At 39.8% G+C, this 17,745-nt stretch overlaps 1 protein-coding gene across 1 annotated transcript; it reads right to left on the bottom strand.

Moving 5' to 3' along the window:
• Positions 1 to 1,018: 1,018 nt before the first annotated feature.
• dgat1b (diacylglycerol O-acyltransferase 1b) lies at positions 1,019 to 16,815 on the bottom strand. Its single transcript, XM_072678753.1, has 17 exons — positions 16,415 to 16,815; positions 15,089 to 15,176; positions 11,949 to 11,989; positions 10,667 to 10,752; positions 8,822 to 8,874; positions 8,484 to 8,589; positions 6,609 to 6,737; positions 5,419 to 5,484; positions 5,214 to 5,317; positions 5,057 to 5,095; positions 4,894 to 4,935; positions 4,746 to 4,790; positions 4,489 to 4,601; positions 3,891 to 3,956; positions 3,622 to 3,709; positions 2,492 to 2,554; positions 1,019 to 1,718 (listed from the first exon to the last, which is right to left on the bottom strand). Exons 1-17 carry the CDS (start codon positions 16,615 to 16,617, stop codon positions 1,554 to 1,556), a joined length of 1,497 nt encoding a protein of 498 aa, XP_072534854.1. The 5' UTR covers positions 16,618 to 16,815; the 3' UTR covers positions 1,019 to 1,553.
• Between the last annotated feature and the right edge of the window lie 930 nt (positions 16,816 to 17,745).

The raw sequence follows: 17,745 nt of genomic DNA, 5'->3' as shown, positions 1-17,745 counted from the left end.
TTTAGCCTAGCCTAACAGATTCCTGCTTGCTTCCCTAGTTTTCACTTCAGTCCGAGTCTCCTTCTTTGAACACTGCCACAGGAAAAGCTGCAGTCACGAGGCCTGGTTCACCCAGAAACCCATAATTCCCATAACTAACAGAATCTGGAGGTGATTTGCTGCTCTCCAGCATCAACAACACCATATTCTCCTGAAGTTGTCGTCATGTTTTACCGTTTTTGCAGCTTTTACTAGTGGGCATATGTAAAGTTAACGAGTCAAGACTGGTACAGAACAGTTTGAAAATGGTCAGTTTTCCAGTCCTGTTTTGCTTATCCAAAAGTGGAGACAACAGTGTTTACAATTCACAGTGTCAGTCAGTTCCATGCACTGAACTCTTATTATTTATCTGTGCCAAGGAAAATACAGAAAATACTCCTTTAAAACACACACACACACACACACACACACACACACACACACACTCACACACAGTAAATCCACGTTATTTCTATAGCCCTATATTACTCTACCTGCAGCACTTGGCAGAGTTATAGGTTGCAAAACTTTAGGACATACACTAAACTTGATGTAAGGCATAGCCCTACTGGTTACATAGATAAACTGCATCTCTGCATCAATGGCATTGATTCCTTGTACTGTAATCATTCTTCCAACGCTGCGCTCCTCGAGCCTATGGCAATGTATTCTAAACAGAGCATGGTGCTGTAGCGTCCAATCAGCCTTTTAGATAGCGCAGAGTCTTAAAGCATGCCTGCGTCACTGCTTTGCTGATAGGAAGCTTATACAGTACAACCAGCAGCTATTATAGGACTTATCTCCAAAGCCATTTATCACAAACTTGCACTGATTGGGCTGGATCTGGCACCCTCATCATCTTGAAAACAAATGGCTCCAAAAGGACCAAATCTGCAGAAAATAGCACAGTCGGAGATTACAGCGCGTCCGGTATTCTGTGGAATATAATTATGTTTGATGAATGTCTCCACATAAAGGAATAATTACATGGCCAAAGAGCTTCATTCACAAGCTTTATATGTCTCTTGAGACACCAGCAGGTGGCACTCCCTGACTTTGTTGAGTTCATACAATTAAGCATGTGAACCCACATGTGCTTAAAGTGGGGCAAATTACTCTGGTACACAAACAACTAAATTACATCCCATTAAAAAAAATGAACAGATCAATAAAAAAAGAAGTTTCTTTTCACGTAAAAACAAGCAGGATCTCAGCAATGGCAATTTATGTACAGCATTTGTTTCCTGATGTATCCCTTTAAAAACCCACCATACATACATTTTATATATAAAAAAAATATGCTCTTCGCATTTTAACATTTTAAGCCCACAAAGATAGAGTACATCTACACTGTAGTACATTCAACATAATCTCAAGGAAGCATCACTAAGTCCTAAACTTCAGTGAATTCTAAACCTTAGAGTGGACGGATTCTTCTTCCCCATAAAGGTTTTGCAGGTTTTAAGGACCTTGTCCTTAAAATGTGCAGTTTTTAGAGGTGTCAGTGAAGATTGTCAGGATGAAGTTCTGCAGCTCTACAGAGTTCCAGGATCTGCAGTGTCCTCTAGGTGGTGGATGACGTAGTAGTCATGGACGTACATAAGAACAGCAATTGGCTGGCCTATTATGAGAGACAGCCACACCGCAGCGTTTCCATAGTTACCCCTGAGAAATCGTCCCACAAACCACGCCAATGGAAGCTGTAACAAACAGATTTTTCAATAAAATAATGGAGTATGTACACGGTCATCAGAACTCTGTCCATTATCATCAGCTTCACAAACCATATAGGAGCACTTCGTCATTCTACAATTACAGACTGTAGACCATCTGTTTCTCTGTATACTTTGTTAGCCTCCTTTCACCCTGTTCTTCAGTGGACAGGACCCAACAGGACCACCAGTGACCCTGACTTTGGTGGAGAGTTAGTGTGTATTGTGCTGGTATGAGGGGATCAGACACAGCAGTGCTGCTGGAGTTCTAAAACAGCTCAGTGTCACTGCTCGAATGAAAACAGTCCACCAACCAGAAACATCCAGCCAACAGTGTCCAGTGGGCAGCGACCTGCGAGCACTGATGACGGACTAGAGGATGACCAACACAAACTGTGCAGCAAGACATGAGCTTCTGTCTCTGACTTTACATCTACAAAGTGGACCAACTAGATGGGAATGTAATAGAGTGGACAGTAAGGGCACTTAGTGTTTAAACACCCCAGCAGCACTGCTATGTCTGGTGTCCACAGCACACCACTAACACACTATGTCAGTGTCACTGCAGTGCTGAAAACGACTTACCACCCTAATGCTACCTGCTCTGTGGAGGTTCTGTGGAGTCCTGAAGAACAGGGGTGGTCATTATATTGTGATATGACTTTGTACATATCTACATGAAAATACACCATGTTTGGTGTATTCTATAAAATAATATATATAACTGTTGCTTCTGAAATGAATATGCTGAGATTTCTCACCTGAGCCATCATGCCCATGAATGCCCACAGTCTGAACATCCTCAAAGGAACACTGACAAGATACTGCTCACAGACACACAAACACAAAGAAAAATTCAGAAGCAATGACAATTATGACCCGACGTTCAGTGCCAAGACACAAAGAGGCAAAACGGACACTCTTTTAAACGACTCCAGTTGGCTCAATATGCTCCACAAACATGGCAGTGCATGAAGAGCCAATGGCATCTGCATTCAGTCTTGTTCCAGGTTCCAGACCACGCCAACCCAAACTCTAACAATCTACCTCTCCACCTCCCATCCAAAGTGTTGTCCCAAGTAATATATTCCCTTGTAGGCTCTGCTCTAAATGTTGTCCATCTAGTGGTGCAGTGCAGACCTTCTAGACATTCTAGAACCCATTTACTACAAGTTCTCCACTCAGTGCTCCCTGTGTCTGTTTGTGAAGTGTCCTCTGAAGGTGAGTGCTTCTGAACAGGCCTGTGCGCTTCTCGCGGTATCTGGATGCACCTGTAGCTTAGACACCCTCTCTTCTGCTTCTCCTGTCCGCTGCTTTCAAACCGGTGCTTATCTCAGAGAGCAGCAGTGTGATACGACGCTGCATTACACAGCTCCTCATCCACTACATCCCTCCGCTCTAACCTTCACCCGCGCTGAAGAGCAGCAGATAGTAGCCAAGTACTGCACACACCTGTCTCTACGCCTCAGGGGACACACAGCCTCAGGAGTGGAAACACTTAACCCTTTCGGTAGGTTGCCATTTATTTATAGTGACTAAAGAGAACAAAGCGTGGCCTTAAAGATGGATTGTTCAATATTCTTAGACACTGTGAGAAGTCAAGGTTATCATAAAAATGGTCCTTATGCTGTGTCCTACAGTCTGTAGATGTTTTTCCAGCTATGACAAACATCTGCATTCAGTGTTTCTTCTGTGTTTCTGTAGCACAAACACCAGCTTTCACAAGATACAAATATTTTTAAGTGACAGCATATAAGCTATCCCGCTGATAATCTGCATGTCCAGTAAGCCCCACTGTTTTCACACGTTACTACTCTGCACAACGTGTTAACTTTAATGAAAACGATGTGATTCAATATTCCAAACAACATTTGATTTGTGTACACCTCACCTCGTGAAAAAAGGCTGAGGCGAAGAACACTGCCGATTGGCTCACTAACTTGCTGGCTCCTTTTCTCAGCAAGGGCTTGTAAAAATGTCTTTGAAGAGAGAGCGGGAGAATAAACAGTCAGTCAACACAGTAAATAACCATACATAATGTGCCAGACAGATCACATTATAGTGTCTCTTCATTACAGTCTCTATGCGCTTCACTGCGCTGTATTTTATCCAGCTTCTCTGCAGCTGTCTCCACTCCTTTGAAAGCCCTGAGTCACTTACCGAATGCACCACTTATGAACAGGGATGTTCCAGTTTTGCCAGAAATATGTTACCGTCTCAGAGTTCCTGAAAAGAATTTGAACATTTATGCAATTATGTAAAGATTTGGATCGTAAAACCACACATTTACTACATAAGCATATTATCACCTCATTTTTTCACATCATTTAAATCTGTTCTTGGCATTGTGTCAAATATCCATGATTAATAGACCAACAGAAATGCTCCAAAATGCATTGGAATATATACATACACATACACATACATTGACTTCTACTGAAAGACAGAAGGGTGTTTTTCCTCCTCTTGTACAGTTGCCAATTTAGAAATACACTATATGGACAAAACTATTGGGACATCTGCTCATTCACTGTATGTATGTGCATATGCGTTCAGCAATGGGTGCAACTTAAAGTAGCTGAATGCATTAATTAGAAGGGGTGTCTTTAAACATTTGGACACTTAATATACAAGGTTTTTGCATGACAGTGACATAACTTAAAGCAAGCAAACAAATATAAATCAAGAGAATCCAAGCTAACACACCATGGGACCCAGACCCCAAATGAATTGCTCTACATACTAGCAGCTGACATACCACCAGTCTCTGTAAAATTCTCGATCTCCAAATCTCAGAAGCTCGGCCACAAAGTTCATAGATGAATGGAAAAATGAGTAGAAGAATATCAGCCAGAGAAGGTGGTTGGGTACCTGAGGTTTGAGGAGGATGGTGACAAGCAAAGTGATGCATTTATTCATTCATTCATTCATTCATTCATTAAGAACTTCTTTCTTCTGCTCATCCTAGCGTAAACTGTTCCTAAAATAATGCAAAAAACAAAGCAGTGTACTCACGGCTAGCCTGAGCAGGCGCTCAATCATTCTGGAGTAATCCATTTCCTAAAATATCAAGGTGTAAGAAATGCAGGTTAATTAAAGGCTCTACTTGCTGTTACTGAACAGAGGAACATAACAGACAAACAATCAAAACAGGACAGCATACCTGCAGAGGCTTCATTGAACTCTGTATGATTGGCACCATCCACTTTAGAGCAGTTAAAGTAGACACCACAAATGAAAACAGCACATTATGAGATCCAACCACACACTGCATATAACTCTATAATCTCCTTTCCTATGATGCAGCAAAATGTTTAGATACATACCTGTTGTGTTAGACCAACCAACAGCTGAGTGAGAATCAACTGTAATAGACACACAGATATCTTAATATTAGGTACATCATCATTTGATCCCCTTTAGGAAATGTGGAACAAAAAAAAATAATTAGACAATACAGTGATCAAACAAATTCACACATACCATCTCAAACAGCCTTCTGAGCAGAAAACTCATACGCACAGACGGAGAGCGAGGAAAGTTGAGCTCATAGCACAGAGTGGGAGCAAAAACAAAATAATACAAATCTGGTAAAAAGATAAAAGATAAAAACACAAACAAGATAAATAAAAAATCAGTTCTCCAACATTACACAACAGTGAGTCACAATTAAAGCCACATCACTCACCTTTTAGAGAGAGGTTTCCAGGGTACGATACATGCACTGCTCCCTCAGTCGATGGAGGAGATGGACCTGTCATACACATACAAGTACATGAGGATGGCAAGGAGTTAATATAAGCTTGGGTCAGTCTGAAGAAATGTGGGTGGTACTGGCTCAGTGACAATGGCTGTAATGCTAGCAGCTTAAGGAGTACTGGAGAAGTTTCAATATCAGTGTGCCTGGCCTTCCACCTGATACTGCCGCTGTATCAAAGCTCCAACAGCGTAATATTGTATTTATAACACATAAAGGGGGTTTAAGTAAGGTAAGTAAGATAAGGCAACTGATTTTTACGGTTAAATGGATTCAAGATCTCTTTAGTCAATTTGTGGCTAACCAAGACTAACCAAGACCACAATCAATTCATCAAAATCCGAATGCTTCACATTCACAGCACACAGTTTGCACCACCACTGCAACAGTAATTTCAGTCATTTCCTCCTAAAATAATGGCATAAAAAAATAATGGCATGAAAACATAATCTCAAAAACATCTAATTTTGTATCTCCATTTTGTTGTTTTTCAGTTTTCTGTTTTGAAGTTTGTTACTTTGTGTTTTGGCTACACTGCCCCCGCGATTTCCAGCGGTACTGCTCTGTTCTGTCCTTGTCCGTAAATACAGACAAAATGAACGCAGAGTACAGACAGGAGGCTCCATCCGTATCCTTATTTAACCTTGAGTATTAATGAGCTTTTAGAGCCTTAAATTCTGCCTGATTCTGACTTTAGGCAGCAGGGAGAAATATAAATGACATGTCTGAATATTTTTAGAATAACAAGTTTACTTCAAAATATTACAGTTCTCTGGCCAAAACGGGTCACACTTGTCACTTGACAAAAGTCAGACAGAGAGCTTATTAAAAGCACGCTTCCAGGATGGAGATGTAACCCTACAATGATATTTGACATGTTTCCCATAAGTGACCATTATGCTAATGCAGTACTAAAACTGCAGCCTAGCTGCTTGTACAATAACTGCTTTTGTTTTCATGCTCTCACTTCAGCATTATCCCTGTGCAATCTTATCTGATTGTGCAGCAATTTAAAAAATGGAACAGAGCTGATCTGATCTGTAAATAACCACCTAGTAACTGCTATCACTAAGGCAGAGTGTGTGGGTACTCTTTGTCTATAGGGGTGTCAGTGTACTTACATGACAATGATCTGGACAGGCTCCGGGCCTTAACCTGCATCCTCTCTCTGCACCACCTGTTCACGTCTTTATAAGAATAGAGCTTCAGGAACAGAATGGTGTAGACTCCCAATGCAAACGCACCACCAACTACACACACGAGAAAGGGCAAAGCAAGAGCAGACAACATGAGAGCAGAGTACTTGTTGAGAACTGTGTACTTAAAGCAACACAATGTAATAGATACTAAGAAGCTAAGCTGCAGGACTCTCCCAAAGAGGGTGCAATACCATCTATTGTGACTGAGGTAAGCTCATGCAAATCACACACAGAACATTTGAATACCGTGGGCACTAGAGTCTAAAACTAATCCGATTTCACATTGCTCAGTTACATAGCAAAACTGAAGTACAACCATACACTGCAGAACTCCAGAAAGCTTGAATCAAGACTTCTCAGAACACCAATAACATTCCCACAACCCTACGAAACTAAACTCAATCCCTGTCCCTGGTCCTGGCACTGCATGCATGCATACATGTGGCCCACTACTGCTCTATCAATAGCAGCCATATGCTGGGTGGAAATGGTGCGTGCAGGGGCTCTGGAGGACAACTCTGCCCAGAGAGAGCCATTGGGGCTGGGCTGTAATGCCAGCAGTAGCCCTGGTGGCCTCTCTGTTGACCTTACTGTCTGATACAGGAGGGTGGTGCACGGCACAAACCCCGACAGATGGAGTGTCTTTGTCACCTCCCGTCGCGATAACAGATGAGAAGGAACAGGAGCGCCAGAAAAAGGTATGGACCAGAGGAAATGAGGCAATACATTCCCCACTAGACACGCTGCAGGAGGTCTTGATGTTAGCTTGATATGATGTTTTGTAAATGCAGCACAAACAATCACACATTAATGACACGGGCTGCGTCTGGCTTTCAGTCTTTTACTGATATCAGCTGCAATTCTTTGAGCCTCTAAAATCAGTGACTGCCCACTTTGTAATCTTATGCACCCCCATAGAACTTTAAATATGGCTCCGATATCCTCTCATCCACAACAAACTGAAGTATGATCTGCATTTGCTGCTTTTGCTACTTAGCTACTAGATATCAAATTGGATATTACTATTGTAGTCATTGCAGTAGATGTACAGTGCTGTGCAGACATTTTAGCTACCATAAGCACATTATTTTAACTATTTATCTTAGCAATTAAATGTGATTTTGCTTATAAAACCTCCAGAACACATTACAAACAAATAAATACATTAAAAAGTAACAATAATTTCACATCTGAAGAAAGCAGTTAATATCTTGTGAGCTAGAAGAACAAGGTTCGGTTCCAGATTTATCCCAAACTCCTTTAGCAAGTGCAAGCATTTGCTCAAATCCTCCACCTGCTCACCAGATTTAATACCAGTACGCCTTGATTTACCAAACCAGGAGTTGGATGATAACTATAAATATACTATATAAAAACACAAGACTTCTACAAGGAGAGCTTCTAATATTAGTGTTTTGCTGAGTACTGAGCACTAACACTTTCACACAGTACTGTAAAAAGAACACATTGTTTGGAATTTACATGCTGATGGATTAGTGATGGATTTGCGGTGGCTAGATTTTATACAGATTTTCTACCCATTCCATTGAGCCCTGATCCCTTAATTGCCCGGAGTCCAGGCTTACATTCCTTTCCCATAATGTAAGAAAAAACTCCAGCCAGTTTGCATTGTTTTACATGTAATTACTGAATAATAAGCCTTAAAACATTGTAAGACAGGGGTCAGCAGATTAAATCTGAAACAGGACACTCATATAACTGCAGCCTGGTTAGAAAATGACCAAAGTGAAAGTGACAGTATGAATGTGTGTGGACAGGAGAGTGTACAGCTCTCACCTGGTGTTACAGAGGGCACCATGAGCACTGTGACCACTGGAAAACACAAGATAACTGACAGGTTGATAATGTGAATCAGCAGGCCAAGCTGCTCACTGAAGGTTCCCTGTGTAAATAAAGATCAGAAATCAAATTTAGGCTTTCCACTCATTTCACGAAAGTACATTTAAAACCATTGTAATTTTCATGTTTACATGAATCATCCAATATCATCCACCTGTGCATGTACATCTAAAATATCCCAAGGTGGCAAATGTATAGCTATGTGAATGTCAGAGTGTATTACAATGTATTACAGTGCTTCTGTAATAGTCTCTGTGTGGCTGAGTGTAACTCACCATGGCTAATTTCCTCTCTGTGTACAGCGCCACAAGTATGAACACATTCGAAACTGAAAGAGAGGTATGGAGGAGAATTACACATTAGTTAAATACAAGGTTGTGGAATCTGAAATACAATTATACATAATCCAGGTTAGTAATATGATACAACTAATACAACTAACGCATGATATAGCCAAACAGCCTTTAAGTAATGAGACACACTATAAATATGCATTTTTATCAGTGAGCTATGCTGTGCTCTGCATTTTTTTGTGTATTTTTCAGTGGTAGGGTACACTAATTTATACCCATGCACAGATAAGAATCGAAACGTTTTTAAACACCCCTATTTTAACATCCCGTTGTCTAAACATCTAAAGGTAAAATACATGAACATTATCCTTGTTTGTTCATTGTTTGTTTAACCAAAATGCTTAAAATTGACTTTTTCCCGCCTGAGAGAACAGTTTCTACATTGCAGCTATAAGGTCAGAGTCACACTACATTGTAAATCAGATGTTTCACAAGCCCGCTGCCGTAGTGACTCCTCATTGCAGCTCTGCTGTTTCCCAGGCCTGCTGCCAGAGTGACTATCCGTCGCAGCTCAGAGGTGTGAAACTAAAGAGGCGCTGGAGTGAGTCTACAGCACGGCTGGGACGTTTCCTGGTATGGTGATGTCTCTAATTCACAGCTTGGAGTCCAAATTTGTCATATGCGCCCACTAAAATGACTCTGCTTCACAGCTCTGAGGCCTCTTGGGCTGAGCAGGACTTTTCCCCTGCTCATAAGAACTCTATATGGGCCAGATAAATGACTTTACACCAGGGGTGCATTATGGCTTACATTAAATGTCCTTGAGTTTGAGAAAAGCAAAAATTACAGTTACATTACATTATTATTTATTATTATTTTCATTTATTAGGCACACAACTGCTGCCCTGAGCAGCAATATAATGTGTCACCAATCAAAACAGAGTCAGCCCTCTGCCCTCAGAATGAACTCAGTGACAGGAGGTATTAAACACCTCCACATTTAAACACACACACACACACACACACACAAAACACATACACACCATATGAGAGTGGCAAGCACCCACACAACATCACTACAGCACCCGCTGTAAGCCAAGACAACCACGTAGATGGACGTTTGTGCCTAGTGGTGAAGACTAAGAGGAGTAAAGATAAGCCGGAAAACAGAAAAACTGCCTCTCTTACTTCTAAACTAACTCACACACCCTTCAGTCAGAAACAGGATAACTTCTTCTAAAATACTTACTGAGACAGAACAGCTTCTTTCAGGAACACTGCTCCAAATATATGAATATGTTACTAAAACTGCTTCCTTTTATCTGACAAACCTTACACCACAAGATGCCAAGCAACTGGCTCATGGCTCTGAGTTTTTGAAGTAATCTAGAATCAGACTAAAGGTGGGAAAGTGACTTTTTGTGCCTGCACATACAAAATATGGGCGCTCCTGTCAGAGACATTTGTTAGGGCTTCTTAATCAGCTTAATTCCTAATGGTGGTGTAGCATAGTAACTGCACCTTCTTTCCCATGGCAGACAAGGATTCAATTCTCTGGCTGGGCAAACATACCACCAATAAGAGTCCTTGTGCAAGACTTCTAACACTATATAATGCTATTTACCTAGCTGTGATTCATTTTTTAAATGAAGTAGAGCATCAATCTGAATAAGAGCATCAGCCAAATACCATGAATGTAAATACTATTTACTAATAATGGTATTTTATAATGGTCATAGTAACTATAGTAACAAGTAATGATTATACTTCTGTGTTTGCCTAGATAACCCTAATGTGTGCTGGAGTGCTTGATGACAGTCAACATACCAATGATAAGGCATGCTGCAGGCCAGCTATAAGGGTCCTTCAGGAACAAAGACACCACTTGAATGGGGTCCACTAGAATGCCGTACCTTCAAACAATGCAATGTGAAGCAAACAGAAATAGCAAATTAGACATTCAATTTACACTGCTCAAATGTTTGTGGAGCAGGTCCACATGAGTCAAAGGTCACTATGGCTAATGCATCAGCACATGACCCCATTAAACTGACTGAATGCAATTAAAATCTTCACTCTAATGTTTGAACATCAAGTGTAAAGCATTCTCATAAGAGTACAGGATGTTACATACAGTCTTGAGCAAATGTTTGAGCACCCTGGTCAGATGACACATTCTGTAGAATTGTTAAGTAAAAATAAGTGAATATCCCCACAGACAGATTAAAATGCAGGACAAATGTTTGTGGTCACCACTTTTAGTGAATGCACAAACGCCTTCCATCTTCACTTTTTGACACAGTGTGAACTTGGAATCTGTTCTTTACTTTATGGCAAATGGACTAAAGAAATGCTACAAAATGACTCTGAATTAAACATTTTTACATTAACTTCCATTTAAAAGTTAAGATCCTTTTTTCTTTCTTCTGTTAATTTGCCCTTTTGCAGTGACAATATTTAATTTGACCAATCAGAGGTGCCAAACCTTTGCATAAGACGGTACAGTGTATTTTTATGCAGTGTATTCACCATTCTTATTGTATCTAATACTTCTTAATACATTTGTCTACACTCAGCAGTTTGTTCATGCTTATGCTCCTGCAGCCTCCTTCCTGAACGAGACGCTCAGACATCTGCTTGTGTCTACTTCTGTCTTCTACAATAAACCACTACCTGTCTGTACCTGTCTCTGCTGCACATCTGCTCGAACTGCGTCTCATAAATGTTTGTTTTGCATGTGAAATCGTTCACAGCGCTGCACATGGCTGAGATTCGAGCTGGCAGCTGGAAACTGGCTGCTTGCATGCAGCAGTGTATAACATGATGGCAGCATATGGTGCCCTCAGCATGGGGTTCAGCATTTCCACTGTGTGAGAGCTGGGCCTACGAGCTCTTCTCTCTGGCACACAGGCAACCTAAACATCTCTGCTATTCCAAACATGACACAGAATACACTTAAGTCTTAGCTGGGTTCCTTAAGACATATGATAACTAGAACAAATATGAGACGGTTTTACATCTCTCGTCTCTCTGTGTGTGTTTTCATTGATGATTGACAAACAATGCAATAATCTCCTGTAAACTGATCCTGTATATAACAAATACATACCTGAGAAGGTTTTCCAAGACCAGACGTGCATTGCTCAAGACCTGCAGCACAGAAAGCAGAAATGGGTGACTTATAAGGTCCATGAAAATGAACACATTACTATTACACCTACAGTATAGCACAGTAACAGTATCATATTCAATAATATTACAATATAGGCTGATTAGGAATTAGCCATTAGGCATTTGAAATTTCCTCTGACGTCAAACTGTGTGGGTTGTTTCGGAGACCGCGCTTAAACCTGGTCACTTCATGAGTCTTGCTTCTTGAGTATCAGGATTGTACCTGGATAAGGCTGAACCAGTGTAACCAAGTGTAAACACACCCAAGATGCATTTATCACAGGCACAAATCCGATCACTTAAACCACTTCAGGAGGTGGTTGGAGACGTATTCAAGCCATGTTATAACAGTGTAAGCCCCTCACAGTACGACCGAAACACCAGTAATAATTGCTGCAGAACAAGCAAATTTGCATATTCTTCACACAGCAATTGTATTTCAGTCTGACTGGCCGGAGACGCATTTGACTACCCTGTGTAAATGCATGTGGCTAAAATCTTATGAGGATACAATCCAGATACTAATCACATGCAGTGACCAAGTGTAAACAAAAATCTGACCATGTGATATGACCACATAATAACCTTATGATAAAAGACAAATCCATGGTTACAAAAGCAAAGGCTTGAGGTTAACTCGTATCCAAAAGGTTTTACATAAAGCATCTTAGAAAATCACTACACGGTCACGTTCGTCAGTAAAAGAGGTCATTCGGACTATAAATCTACCCTTGTTTCCAGCCTCAATGTCGGGCTGAAAAACGTTAATGCATCTTTCGCAGTTTGATAGCGAGAACTTGGCTAGCGTCTCTCCATTTTCAGCTCGGGTTCAGACAGAGGAGTTGTTTCAGGCGATCTATTTTTAGGTGTCACTTGGCACTAACTGTGTCCCCCAAACAGACACTCTGAACAATGATTCATCAAGTGCCAAGTGAATACCGTGCCATTTACTTCAGCAAGATCAACAAACACTTTAATCTCCAAATGTTTTAACTTTAAATGCAATGCTACAATACTTCTAATGCATCCATCCTTTAGAATGTGTCAGTGCAGCTGATATCACTTTTTTCTTGCAGTGCCGTGGAAAAATACTTCAAGATTTCAGCAATGTCAGACCTTCAAGAACTCATTACATTGTTCACATCACACACACAAAGTTTGTGGAGGATCCCTTGAAATGTTTTTTAATGCAACCTTGGTTTCAGCTGGGCTGGAAGTACTGGACAGGTTACCCCTATGGCACAGCCACACCCACATTATGTGGGTTCTGTTTTTATCTCTCATGATTTTCTGCTATCATCATTTACACCTCATTCACACTCCTGAATAAGGAACTAAGGGCTGTTCTAAGGGTGGAAATAAGGCTGCGCATTCACAATGTGCATCTCAACTTTTACTTAGGTTTGCGAACCAGACAAAACAATCAGTACAATGTTTTTTTATAACACAGTGGGATGCTGATTAAAGTATTTATTTTTTTTGTGTAGTCCATCTTTTCAAATATCAAAAAAAATTATTGTATGTATGGTGCATTGCAAAAATGTCAGGTATGTGTCAGGTAGATGTATTTGCTGAAGATGCAATGGAAATGTAATGGAAATTTGATAATAAAGATTAAATAGAAATAGAAATGTAAAATGAAATGCAACAATAACACTATGCACAGTGTATCATGAATCTCCATATTACACTATAAAAATAACATTATAAAATAACCTTCTAAAATAACACAGGATTCTTGTTCTTCATTTTCTATTAGTTCAATTTCCTCAATATTTTAATGCATGTTTAATTATACAATATGCAATGAAACAAAAATGTATAAATATATAAAGTCATTACATATTATATTATATATGTCTAAATGTATTATTTTGGTATACATCACCCATTACTAATTTCAGTGTTATGTACTTCCCATACACTATTTTTTCTTCTTCTTATGACCTGTGTAGTCTGTGGTCTGTGTTCTATATGTACCCTGTGTGCTAAACTACACTAGTATGTATGTAAACATACAAGTTACTGACACTTAAATCCAATCACCAGGTAAGCTGCTTATTTTAAGTGGTGGTGAATATGAATGACAAAGTCTGGACTATATATATATATTTTTTTACTTTTACTCAGATTTTATGCATATACTGTTTTTTTAATCCTATGACAGTTTTTCTAAAACGTCCTAAAAAATCTATTTATTGTCTTGCTTATGGTATATACACACAAACTCACAAAACTGTGACATATCGAATCACCAGGTTCTTGCCAAAACACAGCTCTACACCAGCCACTAGTAATATCAGGACTACAGATATACCTGAGGAGTAAAATGAACTGTAACCGCAAGCACGCCCATGCAAATCTTTACATTTTTGGTCACAGGATTCTACTCCGCACTGGTGATTATAGTAAAATCTTTCTAATGCCAAATGTTCCCCAGTACAGTATGGATTCCATTTTCCCTATTTTCAGCTTCCAAAAGCAGTCAATCTGCTGTGACTTCACTGAATACATTGAAGAATGGAGAAATCAGCATATATAGCATATACTGTCCAACTGTAAATGTTTAGGTGTACATTCTCAGTATTTCATTATGTACAGTATCACTGAAAGTACTGGGTTTTTATGAGAACTCTCAACTAACTTCCAGGATTGGTATAAAAGCCTGTTGAGTCAATGCAGAGCTGATGGCGTTATCTACACAGAGGTAAGTAAGACAGTATAATGCATGTGTGTATTTTGACATAATGCACGTCATTACAGCATGTTGTCATATCACCCACCCATTAAGCTGAGACGTGTAAACTTCATGACTGTGCTCACGTATCAGTGGCACAGCTTTGAAAAATAAGGACTTTGTGACTCAGGAATGAGGCAATAGTAGTGTGCGTGTGTTGACACTGTTACAACAGGAAGGGAGGGACAGGTTGTCACATGTGATTTTTTTTTTTTACTCTTATTCTTCAGGTAGATCCAGGCTATTGTCACTGGCCTATGAGCTTTTTACGGATCTCTAGATGAATAACAATTATGTTTTTTTAATGGGTGTGTGTGTGTGTTCCTATAACGCTGACTTACCAGCATGACAACACACCAGTTCAGAATGCCTCTGTAATTTTTAAAACTACTTGCAGAACTCAGCATTGACTCTTGGAGCTTGTGGCAACTGTGAAAATACAGGAAATGAAGAAATCATTAAAACAGTCTCATATGTGGTTACAGTAAGTGATGTGGATTATGCATTAACAGTCAGACCACAAGAAAACTAGTTACTATGCAAAGTCAAAATGTAATCCAGCTCAGTCCACATAATGAACACAACTCAATCTTATTTGGTAGTAACAACGACGTGTAATAAGATGAACAGTATATAAAACATCTTGTTTCAGTAGAAAAATATTTTCCTAAAATAAAATGTTAATTTTTTTTATCATAGAGTTACAATTTTGAAGATTTCTTTCAGGGCAGCATCAATTTGCAATTTACTGCATTTTACAGAAAAAGCAATATAATGATTTAAGGAAAACTTCAGTACATGTAGTCCTGTTATGGACAGTAGACGCATTTAATTGTTTTTCACTTTTTAAACCAGAACTGCTGTAGTTTACTATCAATATAAACAGTTTACAACACAGGTGTGTTTACAACCAGGTGTGTATGGCATTTTCTTGCTCCTCTAGAGACTTTGAGCCCTTCTCTACTAGGAGGTATTAGCTGTCAACATTCAAGCTAAGAATTGAGTCATTTCTAGCTCGATTGTTAACAACTATAACTGATAGAGAAATATATTTTCTACAAAGCTCCACTTTATTTAGTTATTCACATTTAGTAGCTAATGTTATGTGTGTAAACTGTCATACAAACCCTGTGTTAAATTGTATGATGAATGGAGCAATAGAAATAGAAAATGTTCTTCCCATTCCCATTCTGGCAATGCAAGGTTTTTGCATGACATGTTTAGTTTAATTCCCCTGTTTGTGGTTTTATTTCAGACCAGATCTCAAAACTAAAAGAAAATAGTGCTAAGGGGGTCTGGGTGTAGTAGGTTACCCTGCAGCTCCACAGGCACCTTTATATAGCCTGCTGCTCAGGCTGCTCCTATCCCAGTTGTTTTCGGTAGGCGAGGCTTCCTTCTACTGTCATTATTTCACTGAAGTAAAGGACCTTTTTCTTGAGTATGGGTTTAGACTCGTCTATCCAACTCTTATCTGCTTATCAGTAACGCACAGAACTGTGGAGCCAGTGTGTGGAAGTCCAGCTGTTTGAATAGGAAGCCGCACTCGGAAACTGGAGGAGCTGTTTGGGTGCGAGTGAACTCTCCTTTCCGTGTACAGCAGTTCTACAGCCCGTCCAAACAAACCCAACCAACCCAACCCGTCCTGCTCATCCTCAGCTCTTACTTACTTCAGGCTCTCACTGTGGCTGCTTTTTCGCGTTTCCTCTGCTGAGTCCTTCGTGTGTGAGTCTTGTCTTTTGTGTCTGGGGTTGCTGGCGCTGGCTGAGGTAACTCCATTGGAGCCTTTCAGGAGTTCACCTTTGGTGCTGCTGCTGATAGTTGCGCGTCTTCTGCTTCGGGTCAAGGGCCCGAACTCGCTTCTGTTAGCCATAACGGCAGCGGAAAAACGTCGGGGGAAGGAAACCCAGTCAGGTCAGGTCAGGTCAGGAGTGTGTCTTGGTCAGGTGGCGTGCATTGCTTTTTGGAGTGAGCACCGCTAACGAACAGTCACGCGTGAAACACCACTATTGCCTAAGTCAAGCCTCTGAGCTTCCCTCCACGTCGACAACAGGCGCTGTTTCCACCTCACTCCCTCTCTGTTTCCGCACTTAGAAAACTTTGAACTGTGGGGGTGAGTGAGTAGCGCACTTCCCTCCACCAATAGGAGAGAGTCTGTTCACTGTGGAGAGTGTACATAAGGTTACCATCAGTGAGTGTCTAATAATAATAAATAATAAATAAATAATAAATAATAAATTAAATAATAATTTAATTTAATAATTATATTAATAATACTAAAACATTATTAACGTTTATGCCCCACAGGTTATACATTCTGATCAAAGTCAGCTAAGTATTGACTTTGATCAGCCCTATATATATATATATATATATATATATATATATATATATATATATATATATATATATATTACATACACACCTGGTTGTAAACTGTTTAAATTGATAGTAAACTACAGCAGTTCTGGTATAAAAAGTGAAAAATAATAAAATGCTTCTACTGTTAATAACCACCACCCTCAAATGTTTTATTATAATTTGAACATGATCTGAAAAGTACAAATCCAATAAAATTGTACTTAAAGACATGGAGCTGGGCAGGTTTTCCACCCCTTATTAAGAGGTGACTAAAACCAGTTGAGAGCTCTAGGGCCATCATATACAGTGGGGGGAAAAAGTATTTAGTCAGTCACCAATTGTGCAAGTTCTCCCACTTAAAAAGATGAGAGAGGCCTGTAATTAACATCATAAGTGGACCTCAACTATGAGAGACAAAATGAGAAAAAGAAATCTGAAAATCACATTGTCTGATTTTTAAGAATTTATTTGCAAATAATGGTGGAAAATAAGTATTTGGTCACCTACAAACAAGCAAGATGCCTGGCTGTCACAGACCTGTAACTTCTTCTTGAAGAGGCTTCTCTGTCCTCCACTCATTACCTGTATTAATGGCACCTGTTTGAACTTGTTAACAGTATAAAAGACACCTGCCCACAGC

The sequence above is a fragment of the Salminus brasiliensis genome, chromosome 5, assembly GCF_030463535.1.
Source record: "Salminus brasiliensis chromosome 5, fSalBra1.hap2, whole genome shotgun sequence".
Taxonomy (NCBI): domain Eukaryota; kingdom Metazoa; phylum Chordata; class Actinopteri; order Characiformes; family Bryconidae; genus Salminus; species Salminus brasiliensis.
The sequence above is the reverse complement of the archived record's forward strand: the minus strand, read 5'-3'. Positions and strand labels throughout refer to the sequence as shown.

Bases quoted from the DNA above. Each gene is read 5' to 3' on its own strand.
- dgat1b (XM_072678753.1), bottom strand. From the start codon at position 16,617: ATGGCTAACAGAAGCGAGTTCGGGCCCTTGACCCGAAGCAGAAGACGC. The intron at 8,875-10,666 runs GTATGTTGACTG...CCTCTCTTTCAG, and splicing joins TGCAGCATGCCTTATCATTG to TTTCGAATGTGTTCATACTT. The intron at 4,791-4,893 runs GTATGCTGTCCT...TTGATATTTTAG, and splicing joins GTTCAATGAAGCCTCTGCAG to GAAATGGATTACTCCAGAAT.